Source organism: Camelus dromedarius, chromosome 30 (genome assembly GCF_036321535.1).
Source record: "Camelus dromedarius isolate mCamDro1 chromosome 30, mCamDro1.pat, whole genome shotgun sequence".
Classification (NCBI taxonomy): domain Eukaryota; kingdom Metazoa; phylum Chordata; class Mammalia; order Artiodactyla; family Camelidae; genus Camelus; species Camelus dromedarius.
In genome coordinates this window covers 3,701,419-3,720,883 of record NC_087465.1, presented here as the reverse complement: position 1 = coordinate 3,720,883, position 19,465 = coordinate 3,701,419, and the positions used below count along the sequence as shown (strand labels likewise).

General features: G+C 48.4%; 1 protein-coding gene across 2 annotated transcripts; it reads right to left on the bottom strand.

Moving 5' to 3' along the window:
- Positions 1-8,243: 8,243 nt before the first annotated feature.
- CHCHD7 (coiled-coil-helix-coiled-coil-helix domain containing 7) lies at positions 8,244-19,327 on the bottom strand. Of its 2 annotated transcripts, XM_031441598.2 has the most exons (5): positions 19,171-19,327; positions 16,312-16,381; positions 14,794-14,892; positions 8,696-8,762; positions 8,244-8,356 (listed from the first exon to the last, which is right to left on the bottom strand). In XM_031441598.2, the coding sequence occupies exons 2-5, from the start codon at positions 16,363-16,365 to the stop codon at positions 8,304-8,306; spliced, it is 273 nt and encodes a 90-aa protein (XP_031297458.1). In that variant the 5' UTR covers positions 16,366-16,381; positions 19,171-19,327; the 3' UTR covers positions 8,244-8,303. The 2 variants fall into 2 exon arrangements, with proteins under 2 accessions (XP_031297458.1, XP_031297460.1); XM_031441600.2 differs by lacking the exons at positions 8,244-8,356; positions 8,696-8,762 and adding an exon at positions 13,945-14,083 and having other exon boundaries at positions 19,171-19,326.
- Between the last annotated feature and the right edge of the window lie 138 nt (positions 19,328-19,465).

Below are 19,465 nucleotides of genomic sequence, written 5' to 3'. Positions count from 1 at the left end.
GGGTGAACGGCGCATCTCCAAATGCTGTCGTGAAATATCTCTGAAACCAAATTCTAGCCGTGCGTGAGCTTTTCTTCCTTCAAACTTCCAGTAGCTGAGGAGGTAAAGTATAGTTGGTTATTAGATCCATGGTTCTCCACGCATGGTCTACCAGCCTAGACTAGAAATCAGAGCGTTTCAGAGTAAGAAGGGAAGGGCTGATGACAACAAGCCCAACTTTTTAGTTAGCACACGAGGAAAGTAAAGACCAGGCTGGCCGAGCGACCTGTCAGAGGGCCCACAGAATGGTGGCTCACTCCCAAAACGTCTGATGGGATGTCTCACTGCCATGCGTCCTTTTCCATGAAACACTTCTCACCGGTCAGTGTCCCGCTGGTTGCCGATGCTCTTAACTGAAGTCACGGCCACACTTCGCTCCTGGCATCAATTCACATGCTTCACACCTGAACATACTGCACCCCGGGATTGTCGGCTTAGGTAGGTCATGTACATGGAGAACTTCTGCAGCACTGGAGTCATTCCACCTCCCAGGGATGGGGTCCAAGATGCACACCTTCTGCCCCCCCGATGTGCGTCCCTCTGTAAAGCTGGCCTGGTGACTACAATCACAGGCAACTCTCAGAGGCAAGCATCCATGTGTTTTCTCTTTTGCAATGGCAGTAGGCGAGCAGGGCTCCACACTGCTCCAGGGACATATATCTCCATCCAGGTGTTCTCTAGAAATTTGGAAAGTTTGAAAGCCAGTACATGTTCTGAATTCAAACGAACATGTTAAAGAGAAGAGCCAGTCCGTTTTCATAACTTCATAATAGGAACATGCAGCAGCGTGTCTCTTCTCCGGATGTGCCCAGAGAGCAAAGATAAGGGGGCGCCAAGAGAGAGGTGAAGTCCCTGCAGCACAGCTACCGGCAGCAATAAAGACAGCCTCGGCTACCTGCCCCGTGGTGAAACAAAGCATACGTGCATCGTGCCTCACGCCGGCTTTGCGGAGAGCCTTCGGCAGCACCTCTTGGGGTAAATCCCTAGACCCTATCAAGACGGGATGAGGGCTCTGCTTCTGCACTTCACCTTGCTCTGTGCAGGGACCACTCTCCCCAAAGCCTTGGGACCCAGAAAGAGGGAGCACCTGCTGTCACACATCCCCTTGCAATACTTCGTCATGGAAACAGACATAACCTTTGTTATCAGGTAGGAAGCATCTTCAGAACAGACACGAATGTAACTCTTTGGATCTCAAGGTCTTGAGCCTCTATTCTGTCAATAAAGCCTTCCTAACCATCTGAAGCTTTCTTTCAATGTGACTCCACAGCTTTCCAGGTCTTCTGTAATCCTGAGTATTCCACAGGAATGGAAGTGAGTCTTCACCAATTCAAAAGTTTGAGAATTCTTAGCCTAGAAATTTGGATTTAGGACCAAGGTCTGAAGCCCTCACTGGGGAGAATTCACACCTACAATTTAATCTGTGAGAGCAGGCACAGGAAGGGGAGGTGGTGGGACTCTGGGATCCGGTTTCCCTTTGTTTGGAAATCAGACTGCCTGAATCTGAATCTCTACTGCTTAAATCACTGGCCGTGGGAACTCGGGCAAATCACTTCCCCTCATCAAGTCTCATTTGTAGAAACACATTCAACAAGTTTGATAATAAACAATCAACACATTTCAGATGTTATTATCATCATTATTACTGAGGATTAGTTGCTGGTAGGGCAGTGTCACCTAGCATTCAGGCTGGTGGGTCCTGAAACTACATTGCCCAAGTTACACTCCTGGCTCTGCCCCATGCCAGTCATGTGACTCCAGGCAAATTATTTAACCTCTCAAGTCGCAGGTTTTCCTTCTCTGAGGATGAAGGTTGTCGTGAAGAATGAATGACGGGGGGAGGAAAGCAACATATTCACAAAAGCCCATGGCACAGCGATTAATGACGAGGAAGCATTTAAAAACCATGAGTTATTGTTACAAAGGATGGAAATGCAGTGGCCGCAAAGGCAGGAGGAGTGGTAATAACATTGCTTTATTTGGGAGACAACTTGTAATTATTAACAGTGGAATATCTCTGAAAAATGTTCTTGGCAGAATTAATGTTTCCATCTTTGACTGGAGCTCATTACAAATAGCCATCCTCTCCGCACGGCGCGAGAGCCTTTGAAAGAATGTTCTGCTGGAAGGACGGGGAGGGTGCGGCACCAGGAACGCGGGGACGGGGGAAGGCTGTTTTCCCTCCTGAACTGTTCCGTTTGATTTATTAAAATTCTGTTCTTGCGCTACCTTAATAGCTGGGATACTAATAAAAACAATTCCTGCCTGCATTTATAGTATAAAAGTTCTCACTGGTCTAATATGAGTATTTTCAGCAGTTACCTGAAATGAGTGTTCTCGAGAGGTACTAGTACGTAACAGGTGTGCGCTGGATTTAAAGTTGAAACAGAACCAGACATATTGCGTGTCAGACGCTCCTCCGCCCACTGCGCCCACTGTCTTGGGTAGACCGGTGCGGCCATCGCTGAGTATTTTTCATCTGTTTTCTCATCTACGGAAGTAGGAGCCTTCGGAGGTGCCCTGCCTGTCTTGCAAGGTTGTTACTGGAGATCAGATGGGGAAAAGCTCGGATCCAGTGGTAACTGAAGTCGGGGTAAGAATTTAAGTTGTTCTTACTTCAAAATGTGAGCTCACTCCCCGACACAAACACTGGCTCTTGGATTTTGTTTGTACTAAAAGATGACTTATTTGGTTGGGGCAATTCCCCCATCACTGTGGCCTGAACCTGGCTCTCGGGAAGGAGGACAGGCCGTTTCAGAACTTGCTTGAAGGCATTCGGAACCAGGGAGGCCGTGGTCCTGCTGCAGGAGCCTTCCACAGACTCCTTTAAGGAATGTTACCAGGCCTTCTCGGAACTGTGCACAAGCCAAAATATATATTGACATGATAAACCACAATGGACTTAAGTGTTTAAAGTCAAAAATACACTTTTAAAAATAAGTACTTAACGTTGGCTGATTGGGCAATAATACACAGGCACCGAATTGACTTTGTTTAGAATAAACCCCCGAGTATACTTTTTTTCTTAACATTTCGCACCAAAGCAAGGAAAACCAAAGGGGAAGAACACGGCTCTGTGGGACATTTCCTCATTTTGACATCACGGAACAATGGCAGCTTCTTGTAGCAAAGCTGCACCGCCAAGCCAGCAAACTCGGACGGGCTCTGCAAAACTGTTTAGCTTCAAATGAAAATTAAATTTGCTTCTGTGCCCCCGGCTCTATCCCCGTCCATCTTACACGTGTCCCTCATACGTCCCCTTCCTGACACCCAGAAAATCTGCTACAAAGGAATCTCCTGAGCCTGGGGGGGAAATTGCAAAAAAGGTCGGGTGCCAATGTTTTGTGTGATGTGTCTAGGGGCACAGACTCTGACCTCTCCTCCTCTGGCTGCGGACAGCTCCTGTGACGCCCTCCCGTTGTCTCTGCTGTTTCAGTTTGGGTGGAATATTGTGAAATATTGGACTCGGGCAACCTGTGTGGCTGGGATGTTCTGAGGTGTAGAGGCAGTCTTGTCTCACTCATTCAGTCCTTTCGGGGAGATACCATTGCCTCCAGCAGATTCAAAGGCATGATTTTTATTTTATTATTTTGTGAGATGTCAGGCACCACCTTGAAGCAGCAGAGAAGAGACGCCCTGCTTAGCTAAATGGTGGTCAGAGCAGTCTTGGTCATGTCACGTCCTCTGCTAGGCAGACACTAAGGCCGTCACACCGGGAGTGGCCTTGGGAAGGTCTTGGGATTGGCCACAGGGCCCTCACTCCTCCCCTCCTCCTGAGCCAGTTCTCAGGTCCAAGGCGGGAAGTGGAGAGAGAGACCTACTCTGGCACAAATGTATAGCAGTGGCTCAGAGGTGGTCCAGTTCTCCCTCTGGCTTAGAGGGGCCCTTCACTTTAAGTCATGGACTCATTCAGTTGGCTTGCTTCTGTCAGAGATGAAGGTCCAAAAAACAATGTGTTTAGCAGAGCACGGCCCCTGGCAGCCAGGACAGCAGATGCCATGTTTCCTAACAGGAAAAAAAGTGTGCCTCCCCTTCACCTGAGACTGCATCACTCCAACCTCAAATTCGCATCCTGATCACTCTCCACTCGCCCCGACGACAGTGCCGGGCGTGACTGTGCGTCCACAGCCCAATGTCCTGGAGGAAAGCGAGACGCTGAGGCCGTCAGGTGGGTGCTTGGCGGTGTCAACGGGCAACTGGCTGAATTTCTCATTTAAGGTCTTAGAATCCCCTGTGGGAAGAGGCTTTCCTTCAGAGCTGTTTAGCACTCTATAGATCCAAAATTGAAAGTGTTTTTGAATCCCCAAACTCCGTGTACGGCCTTTATTTTACATGTGACCACAGCACTCGCTCGCTCCTTGCTGCACGTGATTTTAAAGTTCGTCGCACACACTCACTGTCCTGCTACCCCATTGTCCTTGGCTGCCGGGACCTTGGAAGCATTCATGCTACTTCTCACTGTGCACTTCCATTACCCCAATATATTTGATTTCCAGGCTCTTTAAATGTCTACTCCTGCTCACCTGCTATTGCAGAGACACTCATGTGACCTCTTTTACGTCCACATCCTAAAACCCAGATGTCAGAAACAAAGTCAGACGGACTAGCAAGTAGTTGCGTGGTGGCCCCAACTACTGCCAGGGAGGAATGAACACTGTTACCCCTGACCCTCACCATACCCAGTACATCCCCATGCCCTCCCCTCCCTCATATTGCATTAATCCTTGCCCTTCTTCTCTTGCCTTAATGGTCCTTTTGTTCAGAGCACTTATAAGTCTCTAATACACTATCTAGTTCATTTATTGGGTTTATTGCTAATTCATTCTGTCTCTGTCTCTGTCCAATCACATAAATCCTATGAGGGCACAGGTCTTTGCCTATCTTGTTCAGTAATGAATCTAAAGTTCCAAGGACAGGGCAGCACACATTAAGTGCACACTTAAGTATTTGCTGTATAAATGGAAGAATTCTGAAAGACAGGTACTTCTCCAATGCTCAGGTCACAAAACATACCCCACAGATTGCTAAATCTGTTCCTTGCTTACTTTCCTCATCAGTATGTACAAAACTCTGGCAGTATTTTAAACTTTGTCCATGCCTTTCTTCTACTCTCTTCACCTCCTTCCACATCTGCTGTGGCCCAGAACTTTTATTTAATCTAAACACAACCATTTCTTTGGTCTGCTCTGACCCATATTCTTCAAAAAGCCCCATATAACACATCCTCTCTCAGCTGTTCACCTCTTCTAAGTAAATCCATCCCACCTGTTTGTTTTATTGTTTACAGGCATATTCAAAACTTCAGAGCCATAAACATTTCAGGAGAAAGGTCTCTATTCAAATTAACATAATTGACTATCCTTGTAAACATGCTACTGTCTTCTTGAAGATTACTGAGTGCCAAATCATACAATCTTACGCAGCTGGCCCTCTCCCTTAGATACCCAGATAGTAAAATTACTATAATTAGTTTTGCAATCACTCAGCACTAAAGAATTCTTACTCAAGACCAGGATGCTATTTTGAGAGTATGAGGAGTTCAACAACATGGAAGGAAGTAGTATTGACCTATTATTCTAGCGAAGGAAAAACAAAGCATAAGATCTCTGATTTTCAAAATTTAACCTCCTTGAATGGAGATTTCATGAGTATATTTTACTTTTCCTTCTCCTCAAAAGGTAGGGATACAGAATAAAAATAGCAGTGTTTCTTGGTGCTTCCTATGGTCCAGTTACTGTGCTGAGCTTTTTATAGACATCGTCTGACTCGATGCCCACTTTAACTGTAAAATGTTGGCATTTTATAGCTGCACAACTTGAGACTTCTGCATCTAAGTAATTTATCCAAAGCCCACAGTTTAGGCTAGCTTAGGACAGCTAGGCAGAAGTGGGTCTAAGAATTAAGCCCGTACAAAGCAGAGCCCTCACCTCCCACCACCAATGGCACACCTCCCGTCCCGCACCTTTATTTCTCTCCACCCCACACCACAATTATAAATAAATAAAGGGGTTTTTAAAGAGTTACGGTAACTGACCCAGACACGGCTCTAAACCCTCGTGTTTGTTGCACATCGGAGCTGGGAGGCTGGTGGGGGGGGGGGGGGCTGGAGCTGGGCGCCCGCCAGGGGACGGGACTCTGGAGAACCAGCCAAGCTGGGGTTGCCTTGTTCGTGTCGTCGTTTGATCTTGTTTTCCCAAGACGTAGAGAAACGCTGTCTACTGAGGTTGTGAAAGACAGCCTTCAAAAGTGGGAATTATGTCCCGAAGCTGTCAAGGCTTTGGAATGCTGCTCTACGAGATGACATGTACGTATAAAGGGAGAAGCAGGGAGACGGGCTGACAGCCCCAGCCGCCTGGTCCCGGAACCGTAAACTGAAACACCCCCCCACACATCTCCAGCCCCACCCCCGTCCACAGTCCCCCAAGTCTCTAAGGAGCGTACGTACGTGTCGGGAAGCGCTTCAGCACAACAAAATGACCAAACCCACCCTTCCTTTCATGAAAAAAATCTGCTCTGCCAATCCCCTAGGCCTGTGCCTTTCTCTCCCTCTTTCATGACAAAGAGCATGGACATTGCTCACTAATGTCACATCTATTACCTCAAGTTCAGAAGACTCAGGCACAGCTGACAGGGCACATGGGACGAAGCACCGTGAAAGGCTTCTCGGAGTCAATGAACAGGCTTGGTAAAGAATCAGCCTCACAGTCACGGACACTGATGAATTTGCAAGTTTCCTCCTAGAGTGTAAATTCTCGGTCACTTTTACATCCCCCCTACAGAAGCCTTTTATTTCTGCACAGACTCAGTAAGTACTAGATGGTGAAATGAATAGTAATCTGCACACTGGGCACAGCCAGGGGCCGCGGAGGAAATGAAAGAGGCCGAGGAGCCCGAGTCCCACACTGGGGAAGGGGGTGGGGGTGGAGGCCACAGGCACCCGCGCCCGATTGCAGGTACAAGCTGCCAGAGTGGCGATGGTGCCAGTCTCACAGCCGGACTGAGTGTTCAGGACGGCCGTGTTTCTGACACTCCCCATCAATGACAAGGCACTGCACAAATGCCGGGTATCCTGAAGGTCTCTGCCCCTGCAACCTAGTGCAGGACAAGAGAGGGCCACCCAGGTCTACGGCCAGCATCTGATCACGGACGGGGTGGACGAGGGCCGCAGAGAGTGCGGAGGCCCGGGCAGGGCACAGAGGGCAGGCGGTGTGCGGGGCTGGAGGACCAGCGTGAGGCAGGGCTAACACAGAGATTTCTGGGGGTGAGGAGAGGCTGGGGGAGATTCCCTGAAGGGAACAGAGGGTAGCTTTGGAAGAGAAGAGGGTGGGGAGGGTTCTTGTTCGTGGGTAGAGGGGCCATCCAGCCAACAGTCCGTCCTCTCTCTGCGTGTCATACCCAAAACACACCCATGGATGTGCTTCCTCCGAGTGACTGGGTAGGTATTTCCTGTTCTTTTTATAATCTATCCCCGCTAAGATGAATTTTTTTTGTACTTGTTCTTGCTTTTTAGAGGGTTCACATATACATGAAGCACCTAGGATGGGGTGGAGAGTGAATGAGAAGAAAATTACATGGAAAAAGCATTCTGGGCCAAATAATATAGTAAAACTGTAAAAGTGAGGGGGTGAATAAAGCAATCAGGTTGGCCTTTGGCAATCCCGTCTAGGAGAGACAGAGCCTGGAGGGTGTTTCAGGGAGGGGCCAGCTAAGGAGACTGGAGAAGTCTCAGAGGAGACAGGAATTAGCTAGGCTTCCACTGCTTACAAACAAATCCACTGTTTTTAATCGATGCATCTCGTCGTAACAGCTACTCGCACAATACACGTGAAGCCCGCCTGCAGTTTCACTACCATCGGTGCAGTCGTCGCTGGGGCGCTGGGAGAAAGACACGTTCACAGCAGGAAAGGCGTGAGAATAGTAAGCACTTTGCTCAGGACCGGAAGGGCAGAGAGCGGCACGGCCCGAACGCAGACCCAGACCCTCCGACTCCAAATGCGATGCTGTTCACACGTCACGCTGTTTTACTTCCGGGTATTAGGCAGGTTTTTGGGGTTTAGGTTCCGGCATTAGAAGCTTTATTTTCATCGTGAGCCACCTCTTCCCTCTGCGCCCGCTGCCCTCAGCTGGTCACCCCTCCCTCAGGGTGTGGGTCCCCACCAAATCCTCCCTCCCCAGCCCAACTCCCTAAACCGGCCCCCCCCCCCGCCCACTCTGAAGACAGCGCCCCTGAGATGCCGCTGCCTCTTCTTCCTCTGGGAGGACCATCAGGACTGCCGCCGGAATCTGAGTTGGTCCCAAGCCGACTTACGTGTGGTCTCTAAACACAGTGAGAAAAGGAAGAGCACAGACCAAAGGAACTTTTGTGACTGGGGACAGTTTTCTAGGCCAACAGGTTTCTAAATGTGAGTGAAGAGTTCTCCTGGGAAAAGCGGGGGTCCAGGAGCGGACTTTGCACCTGGTCATGCGACAGCTCTGCTCGGGGTCAGAGGAGGAGCCCAAGGTCGCTGAGAGAAGCCATGGGCCTGGGGACCCCACACGGTCTCGGCTGCCAAGCACCGACACCGCCAACCCCAGAGACCACTCCTGACATTGACACCTGCCAGCAGGGCCGTTTCTGCTGGGACGGGTTTGTGACTGCAAAGCAGAACCAGCTCACCTTTTCCAGTCTCCTTTTCAGAATAAAGCATTTCACACTTAAGTGACATGTCTCTTAGACTCTTCTTCTGCAAGAACAAGAAACAAGAACAAAAGGTGAAAACGTAAAAGCACGTGTAGGTGACTTTATTTGGCTGACTTTACCGCACCTGATGAGGTACCGGCTACGTGGGGGACACAAGTGAAAGTCGCAGCAGAGATGGAATCGGGGACAAGGAGGTGAACCTGATTCCGACTGGGGACACTGGGGAGGCCTCAGAGATGACAGCTGAAGCACAGGAAGGATGTCCGCTGGGTTGAGAAGACAGCGTGAGTCCGAGTCCGGGGAACGAGGACTGCGGCAGAAGGATGCCCGGAAGGATGCTCAGATGGTGTCATGTCTGCCTCCCTCGCTGAAACCAAAGGCCCCTGAGGACACAGCCTGGGTAATGTGTGTCCAAAGACACCCCCACCACCACCACCTTCCTCAAGTCTGCACCCTCTACAAATGTCACCAGATCTTAGAGGACCCTGTAAGCCCAGGGAAGGATTTTGGTGTCCATCTTGAGGTCATGGGTGGGTCTTTGGATTCTACTGTAAAAGCAGGGGCGTCCCTGCCTGGATCTGAATTTTCGAAATACTTGCCAGGCTGCAGTCTAAAGAAGGAATCGGAGTTGGGCAAGAATCTCCGGGAGAGACAGTTCAGACAGCTGCAGTGACCCAGGATCACTGTAATAACCTCTCTGTCTCAGCGCCTCCAGAGCTATCCTTCTAAATACAAACTGGACTTGACTCTCTCCACCTCAAAACCCTTCACAGCTTTCCTTTACGGACAGAATAAAGTTGAAGTCCCAGGGACGGCATTCAGGTCCTGCATAATGTGAAACCACTCCACCCGTCCACATTCCCCAGCACCTCCCTCACATACTCCGGTCGTAGCAGACGACTGACTGGTCCCCAGGTGCAGCGCACGGACGCGCCTTGACCAAGGCCTCCGAGGCCGACGGCGCCTTGCTCGGCCGCGCTCCTCCACCACGGTTGGCTAGCGCTCGGCACCTTACAGGCACGTGGCTAATGTTTGTTGAGCAGAATTGAACTGTAAAGGCAGCACTTGGATTCATTTAATATTTCCTGACCACCAGGAACCACAAACAAAAAGACTGATCCATTTACTACATTCAAATGTAAAATACTGCACAGAAGTGGAAAAACAAAGTTAAAAGACGAACTGGGAAAGATATACAGACTACACGTGACAAAGAAGTAATTTCCTTTCTATCCCAAGGGTTCCCCGAATCATTCACACCAACAATCTAAAAAAAGGTTGGGCAAAGGAAATACATACACCCAGTCCATTATCCACTCATCAACTGTACAGATCAAAGAGCTTCCAGGTGCCCAGCGGGACTGAGGGCGTGAGGCGCGAGGACGCGCTCAGGGGCTTTGCTTCTGGGAGCGCACGCGGGCGGGGTCCCCTGGAAGGTGACCTGTCGGAATCTACAAAATCCAAACCATTGGAACGTTTAGCCTAGGAACTCCACTCTGAGAAATACATCACAGAGATAAAAACAGAACCAGCAAAGAGCCGCAGCTGAGACCTTGCTTCTCACAGCGAACCCGTCAGCAGGAGACCGGTTCGGTGACGGCCCGTCTGCACGAGGGAAACCCGCAGCCACTGAGGAACCGGGCGAGGCTGCACCCCTTGTGGGAGAATTATTCCAAACTGTATCCTAAGCGAAAGACGCGAAGTACCCCCACTCGTGGCCTGTGATGCTCCTTTTGTGCAAAGTGAACAAATAAACATGCAGACGTGCGTGCACAGGCAGGCAAACCCTTGATGTCGGCAGCTTCTGGGCAGATTTATTTACATGGCATATACCCTTTCGCATTGTTTGAACCTGCATTTTCTTCTGTGTTCAATTTTAAAAGCCTCCCCTCCCAAACGCATACGCAGCTGCTGATGGTTGATCGCGTACTAAAAGCTCGCCAAGCATCAGGGACACAACCTTGAATGACACTGCTCACATCCTCCGGGAGCTTTCGGACACAGTGATTCTCAAAAGGACTGCCTTTTACCACCACACGCGTGGAATCTGCGCTGAGGCTTCCAACAGTGAGACACACGTGAACACGGGGAAGCCGCCTCCTACACACTTGCTCAGTTGACAGCGGCTTTCAAAGGCTTGCCTGACTCCCAGCTTTCTCAAGGCACATCCTGACACGAGCAGTTCATCTGCTTCTCCTCTCCCGAGGGGGAGTCTTGGAAATACAGCAGCGGCAACTCGAACAGCGGTGACGAGGAAGAGCCCCGGGACTCTGCCTCTCCAAGTGGTGCAACAAGGTCTTCAACAACCTGGCAGGAGAAGGGCCTCCTGAGGTCGTCGGGGTGTGTGCAGAGACGCAAGCACGGAACCAGGAAATCAGTGAAGACAAATTTGGAACTGAAGAGCTTAGCCTGCGTAGAGCCACATTATGATTACATGTGTTAAGAGTTTGCTGAACAAAAATGCCCAATTAGTCTGGCCTCTAAAGGACTTCATAGAAAATACACCTCTAGAAACCAGCTGTCAAAGGGCTATGGCATCACTACAAAACCACGGTAATCAAGGCAGTGCGGTGCTGGTGCGGGGGTGAACACGCAGATCAACGGCCAGGACAGAGGTCCAGAAACAGACCCTCTGTCAAACGCAATCAATTCACGTGCAACTAAAAGGCAGCAAGACAATTCAGCAGAAGTCAGTCTTTCCAACAAATGATGCAAGGACAGCTGGACAGCCACATGGAAGAGAATGAAGCTGGACTCCTACCTCATACCATATACAAAGAAGAACTCTAAATGGATGAAAGACTGAATTTATAAAAGCTAAAACCATAAAACTCTTAGAAGAAACACAGGTGTAAATCTTTGGACCTTTTCTTAGCTATGTCACCAAAACCTACTACAACAACAAAATAAATTGGACATCATCAAAATTAAAAGCTTTTGTGTTTCAAAGGACACCATGAAGTGAAAATACAACACACACAGAACGGGAGGTAAAATTTACAAATCATCTTATAAGGGACTCGTATCTAGTATATGTAAAGAACCCCAGCAACTCAGTAATAAAGATAAATAAGTAAAGACTCGATTTAAAAATGAGCAAAGGACCTGAATGAACACTTTTCCAAAGAAGATATACAAGTGGTCAACACACACAAGGTAAGATGCTTGACATCATTAGCCATCAGGGGAATGCAGATCAAGACTACACGAAGATACCAACTCACACCCACTAGGATGGTTGTAATCAAAGGCAGGTAGTATTAAAGAGGACGTGGAGAAATTAGAACTCTCATACGTTGTAAAATGGTGCTGCCACTTTGGAAAATAGTTTGTCAGTTCCTCAAAAGGCGAAACACAGTTACCATATGACCCAGCAATTCAACTGCTAAGGTATATATATCCAAGAAGAAATTAATGTCCACACAAAAACGTGTAAACAAAAGTTCAAGAAGCAACATGTCTTGTAACATAGCCAAAAGTGGAAACAACACAAATACCCATCAACTGATGAATGGATAAATAAAAGGTGGTCCATCCACAATGGAAGGTTACTCAGGAATAAGAAGGAATGAAGTACTGGTGCATGCAACATGGACGAACCTTGAAAACATTAGGCTAAGTGGAAGAAGCTGGTCACAAAAGACCACATATTGTCTAATTCTGTTTCCAGAAATGTCCAGAACAGGCAATTCTAGAGACAGAAAGTAGATTAGTAGCTGCCGACGTGCTGGGGAACTGGGGAGGAAGGGGGTGTAGGAAAAAACAAAGAATGTGTGCTGACACGTACAGACTTTCTTTCCAGGGTGAAGTCTTATAAAATCAGCTGTGGGGATGGCTGCACAACTCTGTCAGTATAAAAACCACTGCCTTGTACACTTTAGATAGATGATTTATATGGTACACAAATTGCATCTCAATAAAATTGCTATTAAAAAAAAAAAGAGCTAGGCCAGGACAAACAGCTACCTGAGGCATGCTGCTGTTGCTCTGTACATTTAGAAAGGTGACATTACAATTCCAGACCCTTAACCAAGCTTTAAAGTGCTGAAATGCTTCTTACACAGAAGGTATTAACCTCTTGTCTGGTCCTATTTTAATCCATCATTTTTGGAACAATCAATACCAATTAAAAAATTTCTGAAACAATTCACCTTTTATTTAAATAGAGTCACATTTGAAAATCAAGGTTATATAGTTTAAAAGCATCTGACCTGGGTTTTGGATTAGGACCAAGGAGACGGATAGTCTGTTGTCAGTAGAAACTTGCTCCAGGCCCAGAAGAGAAAAAGGAACACAAACTAATTGTTTTCACCAACTTCCCAGTAAACATCAAATTTTACCAAATAATGTGTTTTGTAAAACGATTCTGTACATGAAACAAACCGGGTTTTATTTTAAAAGGCAGTGAGTCTGAGAGCTGCTCCACAATCCAGCCCAGCCACCAGGTGAAATACCCGTTTGTGTATCACACAACGCAGGCCAGCAGCAGCCTCACCCCTGTGCTGCGGGCGCTGATGAACCCCGAGTCACTGTGTCCACCTCACCCTGCAAGTAGAAGTATCACTTCTAAGAGAAATCACCTTTTCTTCCCGTCACACCCTGCCTTCAGGGTGTCCAGTGTCCAGTGTTCAGAGACTTTAGTCACGGACTCCTTCAACTAAGCCTTTCCTCAGAGAAGGATGAAGAAAACAGGCTCCTTTGCCACCACCGAACAGTCCTGCTTCCTGAACCTTGTGTAAACCCCGGGGAGGGAGTGAGCCAGGTAGGGGTCCTGGTACCGCCCATCTACCCTGCGCGCCCCTCCCGGGGGGGCTCCTCCCTGCCTCTCCCCCCACCTCGCCCTCCGGGGGACCATCTCCAGACGACTCTCCAGATGTGCCTCCAGCTTCCCTCCTCGTGGAGTCGCCCACCTCATCCCCCGTCCTGGGAGGCACTGCTTTCCTGTCACCTCCATCCAGTCCTTCCTTGCTTGAGTCTTACGCCTCCTCGCAGACCCAGCGGAGAAGCTCAACGCTCCACGCAGCCCTTCCTGACCTCCCCGACCTTCGGGAAGGCTTGTAAACTCGGCGACCCGGCAGAGCCAGCAGCAGTCCGCTCTCACCACGGCTCGGACAGCGAACACAGAGGACACAGGGCTGCCCCTGCAAGAACTGAAGGTCTTTCTGGGCAAGGCCTGGAAGGTCTTAAGAGATTACAGCCATCACTTATTAAACATATTCATCTGCTTCTAAGTTAAATAAACAATTTTAATGCAAACATTCAATAGGGCATCTTTCCCATCGCTCCCAAGATTTCGGCTCTTTCTGCTGCTGTAGGCATGGGCGGCTTCACCCCACTCTGTCTTCGCTGGAGCATGATAGAATGCTGCGTGTGCACAGAAAAGAGAAGAAATCGCAGTCAGTGACGCACTAAATGCTACCCATCGGCCAGCAATCTGCTGTTGCTTCTTCAAAAACGGAATACAAGAACACCACGTTTAAGAAAAATTAAAAATGAATTCTAGGACTCCAGATAATGTCTTCAGACTATAAACCAATTAAATAGACGTGACTATTCCCATAGGAAGGACCTGTTAACCGGGATGGGACAAATCGTTTAATTCCAAGAGCACAAAGTACAGCACACCGAGAGGAGCTACCAAGTAACCGCCAGACGAAGCCAGCAGGAAACACCACAGAGGGAGAGGAACAGACGTGGCATGCCAGTGTCCCGGAGAAAGGGACCACAGGCGGCAACGGGAGGGGTAGCCTGGGTCGTGCTGTACAGGGCAGGGCACCCATTCTGTTCACCTCCAGAAGCCTAAAATCAGAACAAGGGTATCGTTTTAGGGCTGCAGGTACTTGTACACGTCGGAAGACCCACGTCTGTCAGAGCTGCATCCTTACCCGCGGGAGTAGGGCAAGGCGGCTAACAAGCGCTCCCAAGGGTCCTTTAGGGCACGCTGAGGTTAAGTCAAAGAGCTCAAGGCTCCTCTGCCATCACTGAGAGAGCAGTGTGGGCACTGACGAGTTGCAGGCTCCAGCTTCGAGCCTCAGAGACGAGCCCTAACATCAGGGCACCTGGGCTGGGCTTACCCAGAACTTGCGGCAGCTTCTGTACTTCAGGAAGTAAGCGGAGCACCTCTCCTTGTCATAGTTATTCTCGTCCATACATCTGGTGGAAGCATCGGACTCCTTAAATATGTAAGACAGGTATCATTTAAGAGGTGGAACGGCATCTTAAAAAAAGGACAGACTTCTGAAGCTGCTTCCCCCCCACCAGAACAGGTAATTTCAATGAATAGAAATAGAATTATCTTTCCAACTATCCCAGCATTCATTCTGCTTGAAGCAGACATCTTCCTTTTCATAGTCTGGGTCAGTTTTCCGAATATCTGATCACAGGAATTTGAGCTGAAGCACTGACTGGCTCACCTAACCCAGTACCAGTTAACAAAGGCAAGGTGTGCTGAGCTCGACATCACCACCGCGCGGCGAGAGGCAGAACCTGGTCTCCCGACTCGCAGAGCAGCCCTCCGCCTCCTCCTCCTCCTCCAAGTTCCCGCTTGGACTTGAATGTTTGATGTTAAGCTGGTTTCAAGATCCTAAGTTAAGTCACTAATGACTGGTCTACATCAAGGTAACTTAAATTAACGACATTCATCTCACTGTATTTTTGGCTGTCACTCACTCCACTACACAAGTTTATACACTATTATGCAAGCAATTTTAATAGCTATCATTAATATCACTTCAAAACCAGAGTGAGCAACACAGGGCTGTGAGTTCCGAGGAGGGCAGCTGCCATTTGCGAGTCACATGTAAGGTCTCTGAGCTGGAAGAAGACTGGATAATTAATTTCAAAGTGAGAGACATGATTCTCAGATGCCATCTACAGGGAAGCCTTAAACAAATGGGTAGATAATTTGCTTCACAGATCTAAGAAACATGGTCTATCTAAAGAGACTTAATAAAGCTGTTAAAACAGATTTCACATACAGAACGAAACTAATGTTCTATGCCAAATATTTAATGAATGTGTGTCTCGGGAAAATGCACATAGGATCGGGGAATATGCTTTTCACAGAACCTGTCTGATAACTGCATTGTTCAAGGATGACAATGCCACAAAGTACTGTAAATCATATCAAATAAATGCCAATAAAAGCGTACTATTACAACCAAATATTTCGTTTATAATTCCTTTCTGAAAACCTTTAGGATTTAAATAGGCTAATTCTGTTATCAGCCCCTTACTCTCCGACAGGTTGCCTCAAGGATGTGATGAAATTATTGCTATCAAAACAGAAATTTCAGTGACAGTTTAAAAATACCTACTTTCCCACTAAAGATTTTCCTCAGTGTTACATACACATGCCTAATGTTACAGTGAAAACTAAACACTTGTATATTACACAAATCAGGGGAACTTAAAAGAGATGCTAGCTGAATCATGAACATTTTAAAACGCTCTAGCGAAATAAGGATACACTGACCAGAAACATTTTTTGTACAGAAATAACTTTATTTAAGGACTGCAGAAAACAGATGCCCATGCAATCAGAAGCCTGTTCCAACTTAACACTCATGACAATTAAGAGCAAACCACCTTACCGACAAGCAAGGGTTTACGTCGGGATCTCTCAGCTTCTGTGTGACCATGGGCATCCTGACAGTCTTCTTACTGCAGGCAGATGTTGAGGAAAGAGTTACATGGTGGGGTGACAGAAAATGTGTCCGCAAATCTCATTAGCTCCGATAGTACTTGAGCACTTAATTTTGGCATAATGATTATCCAGTGAGGAACTTCACGTACCCTCTGTATTTTCAGAATAAAGACTTTATAAGTTTCTCCTTTGCATTGTCTTGTGTCTCAGCACAAAGGCCATATTTAAATTACTTACGTCCATTTACAGAAATTTGATTACAATGTCCAGAAGAAAGATAGTTCAGCTAAAATTCAGTTTTATTTTATTCCTATTTCTAAAGGTTAAGCAATTAAATGTATTAACAAAACCAAAGAATGTGGCATGCATTCTAATGATGACTTCCTTATTACAAGTGTGGAATAATTTAGTACAACCCACCTTTAGCAAAAACATTTGCTACCTTAAGTACCTGAATGTCTACTCCAAGGCCAGCCCTAGAGTGGCCAATATGCCAGAAAACCAAGTTATTGCTTGGCTGACATTTTGAAAAGTTAAAAAGAGAAATCTGAAACTTAACTTCCAGTGGTATCCGCTATTTAATTGATACTTCCCTGGGCTGAAAGAAGTCAGGGATTGCTACTGTGGTTCACTAATCTTCCAACGAAAGCCCTACACAGATGCAGCTTTTATACCAGAAGCTTTTAGACCACGGTTCTCTAAGAGCCAACTGGTGATTCCAAGTCAAGTCCCGTACTCACACAACAGGTATATAAATACCCCAGGACAACGCTCTCTACAGCGGAGTTAACTGAAATTGGTATGACTATTATCTTCAAAGATATGGTATAGAGAGAAACTAAAAGAAGAAATTTTAAAAAAAGTCAACTGTTACTATTTTAAAAATAATTTTTTGTTTCAATATGTTAGTATACTCTCAGCGAGCAGCCCACAGATATTTTAAATCCTCTGCACTAAGCGTAAGGTGCTTCCTACTGAACTCTTCCGGCTTAGCTGCCTTTTACCTAAAGATCAAAGGAGAAGCCAGCAAACAACGCAGTATGACCTACCCAACACCACTGAATAAAAAACTGTCCCTGTGACCAGACAGAGGCCAGAATTTTTGTACGAAATGGTTTCTCCTTCCTTGCTCAAGGTCAGACCATCCCCAAATATCAGTCTTGTTAAAAGAAATAAAGTACATTCAGGAAAAACAATCAAACCCCACAAGCTCCTGAAAAGTGAAGAGATTCTGAGTCCAGAGTCATCTAGTTCAGCTTCTCTATCTAGGGAAAGATGAGGCTCAAGGAGATAACCTTTGTAAAGAAGGATGGAAAAGAGTCTAACCATTCTGGTGTCCTTTACTTTTAGTACCCACTAAATAACCCTTTGATGAGTTCCCTCGAGCAATACATGAGTACGCCTAGCTAACAGAAACCTCTTGGCAAAAAGGAAATTCCACATGTTCAACTACATCTGGGAGCTTCCTCCTCTCCTGAATTACAATTCTTTTGCAGGCTTGACTTCTTCTTAAGAGAGATGACAACGCTACGTAGTTCACAGCCTTCTTTTTTTACATCTGCCCTACGCTGTGAAAACACAGAATTCTGCTTAGCTGCTCATATTCCTTGGATATAATTTCAGCAAGGATCAGATGCAGAGAAAACTCAGGTGGTCTGCCTTACATCAAAGTATTGTACTTTGCATTTTATCATCATCAGTCAGGAATTCTTTAAAAATAACACCTAGGTAACATCACGTATGCCCAATCAGGTTTGCGATAGTTTATTCACATTTCATTTCCTTTCCCCTCTGGGTTCTAAACACAAGTCAGACTAACTTCCGAAGGTCACCCTGCGTGCATCCTCAAGCAGTAACTGGAAATGGAGAGGAAAAGTCAATGCACAGGAGGAGCGGGGCCGGAGGGAAGCCCGAGGGTTCCGCTGGACAGACCTTACCTACCTGCGTTCTAAAGGTACTGAACAAACGTTACCAAGCTCTACTATCAGAGGACAATCAAAAAGAAATCAAAGGTTTGAGGGAAGGGCCGCAAAAGCACAGAACATTGGAGGAACAGCTTGAAAATCTTTCCTAAAAGGCAACCTGCTTAGAAAAGTATTTCTTGGTTCCCCTTTCAGTGGTTCACGTCCCCACTCTCCAGCAGCTTTGCAGGGGAAGGGGGAAGGGAGCGCTGAACATGTCCATGCCCCCGTGCGGGTCTCGGCAGAGACAAGGGGCTGCGGCTCTCCTCAAACCCAGAGGCAACTGTCGGGAAACTACAACGCGTCCTGCGAGGCCCGAGAGCCTTTAACGCATTGCTGGGTGCAGACAAGCAGGGTCAGGAAGTCGGGGTGGCACTGTGGGGGGGGGGGGGGGTAGCGGCGCGGAGGTCGAGCGGAGACCCTGGAGAGATGCGAGCCCCAGGCCTCGCCGCCTTCCGCGGGGCTGCCGGTGTGCCCAACGGTGGACAGCGGGCACAGGTGAGCACACCTTGCTTCGACCTTCGACGGTGCCGTGAAGGGCAGAGAGCGAGGAAGCCGCAGGAAACTGGGGGCAGGGGTAGCAATTACGCCCCAAAGGTTGAGAAGGAGGGTGAAGGAAGAACTGGGGGTGCCCGGGCTCGGGGCACCTTCCTCGCCCCCGGCCCGAACAGACCCGGGTCGCGGGGAGGAGGTGCCACGAGAAAGGGCCTGCGCCGAGGCGAGGCCTGGTGGAAGCGGCTTCACGCGGAAGAGGCGGACTCGGGCCCCGCGGCGGCCCGCGCGCGCCCCTCGCTCCCCGCATCCCTGCAGCCGCCGCGGAGGGAAGGGCGGGGGAAACCACTCACCTCGGGCGGCCGCTCCGCCAGCACCCAGGCCGACTCCAGCTCCAAACACGTCAATGGCTCACGCAGCTGGACCTTAAGTAGCGCGCATCCCAACGTGCTGCCCCCGCTCCCCGGCGGCCGTCCGGCCAATCGACGCGCGCTGCCGCCTGACTGACAGTAGAACCGGGCCTTGCGCGGCGGGGGCGGGCGGGCCTCGCACCGCCCACAGCCGGCGGGAGGAGGGCCGAGGAGGGAGGAGTGGGCGGGGCGGGGCACGCGGCCCCCGCCCCCGGCCCCGCCCCGCCGCGCCCCCGGA

Bases quoted from the DNA above. Each gene is read 5' to 3' on its own strand.
- CHCHD7 (XM_031441598.2), bottom strand. From the start codon at position 16,365: ATGCCCATGGTCACACAGAAGCTGAGAGATCCCGACGTAAACCCTTGC. The intron at 8,763-14,793 runs GTAAGCCCAGCC...TTGTTCTTGCAG, and splicing joins GAAGCTGCCGCAAGTTCTGG to AAGAAGAGTCTAAGAGACAT. The intron at 8,357-8,695 runs GTGAGCTGGTTC...CACTGTGTTTAG, and splicing joins TGAAAAGGAGACTGGAAAAG to AGACCACACGTAAGTCGGCT.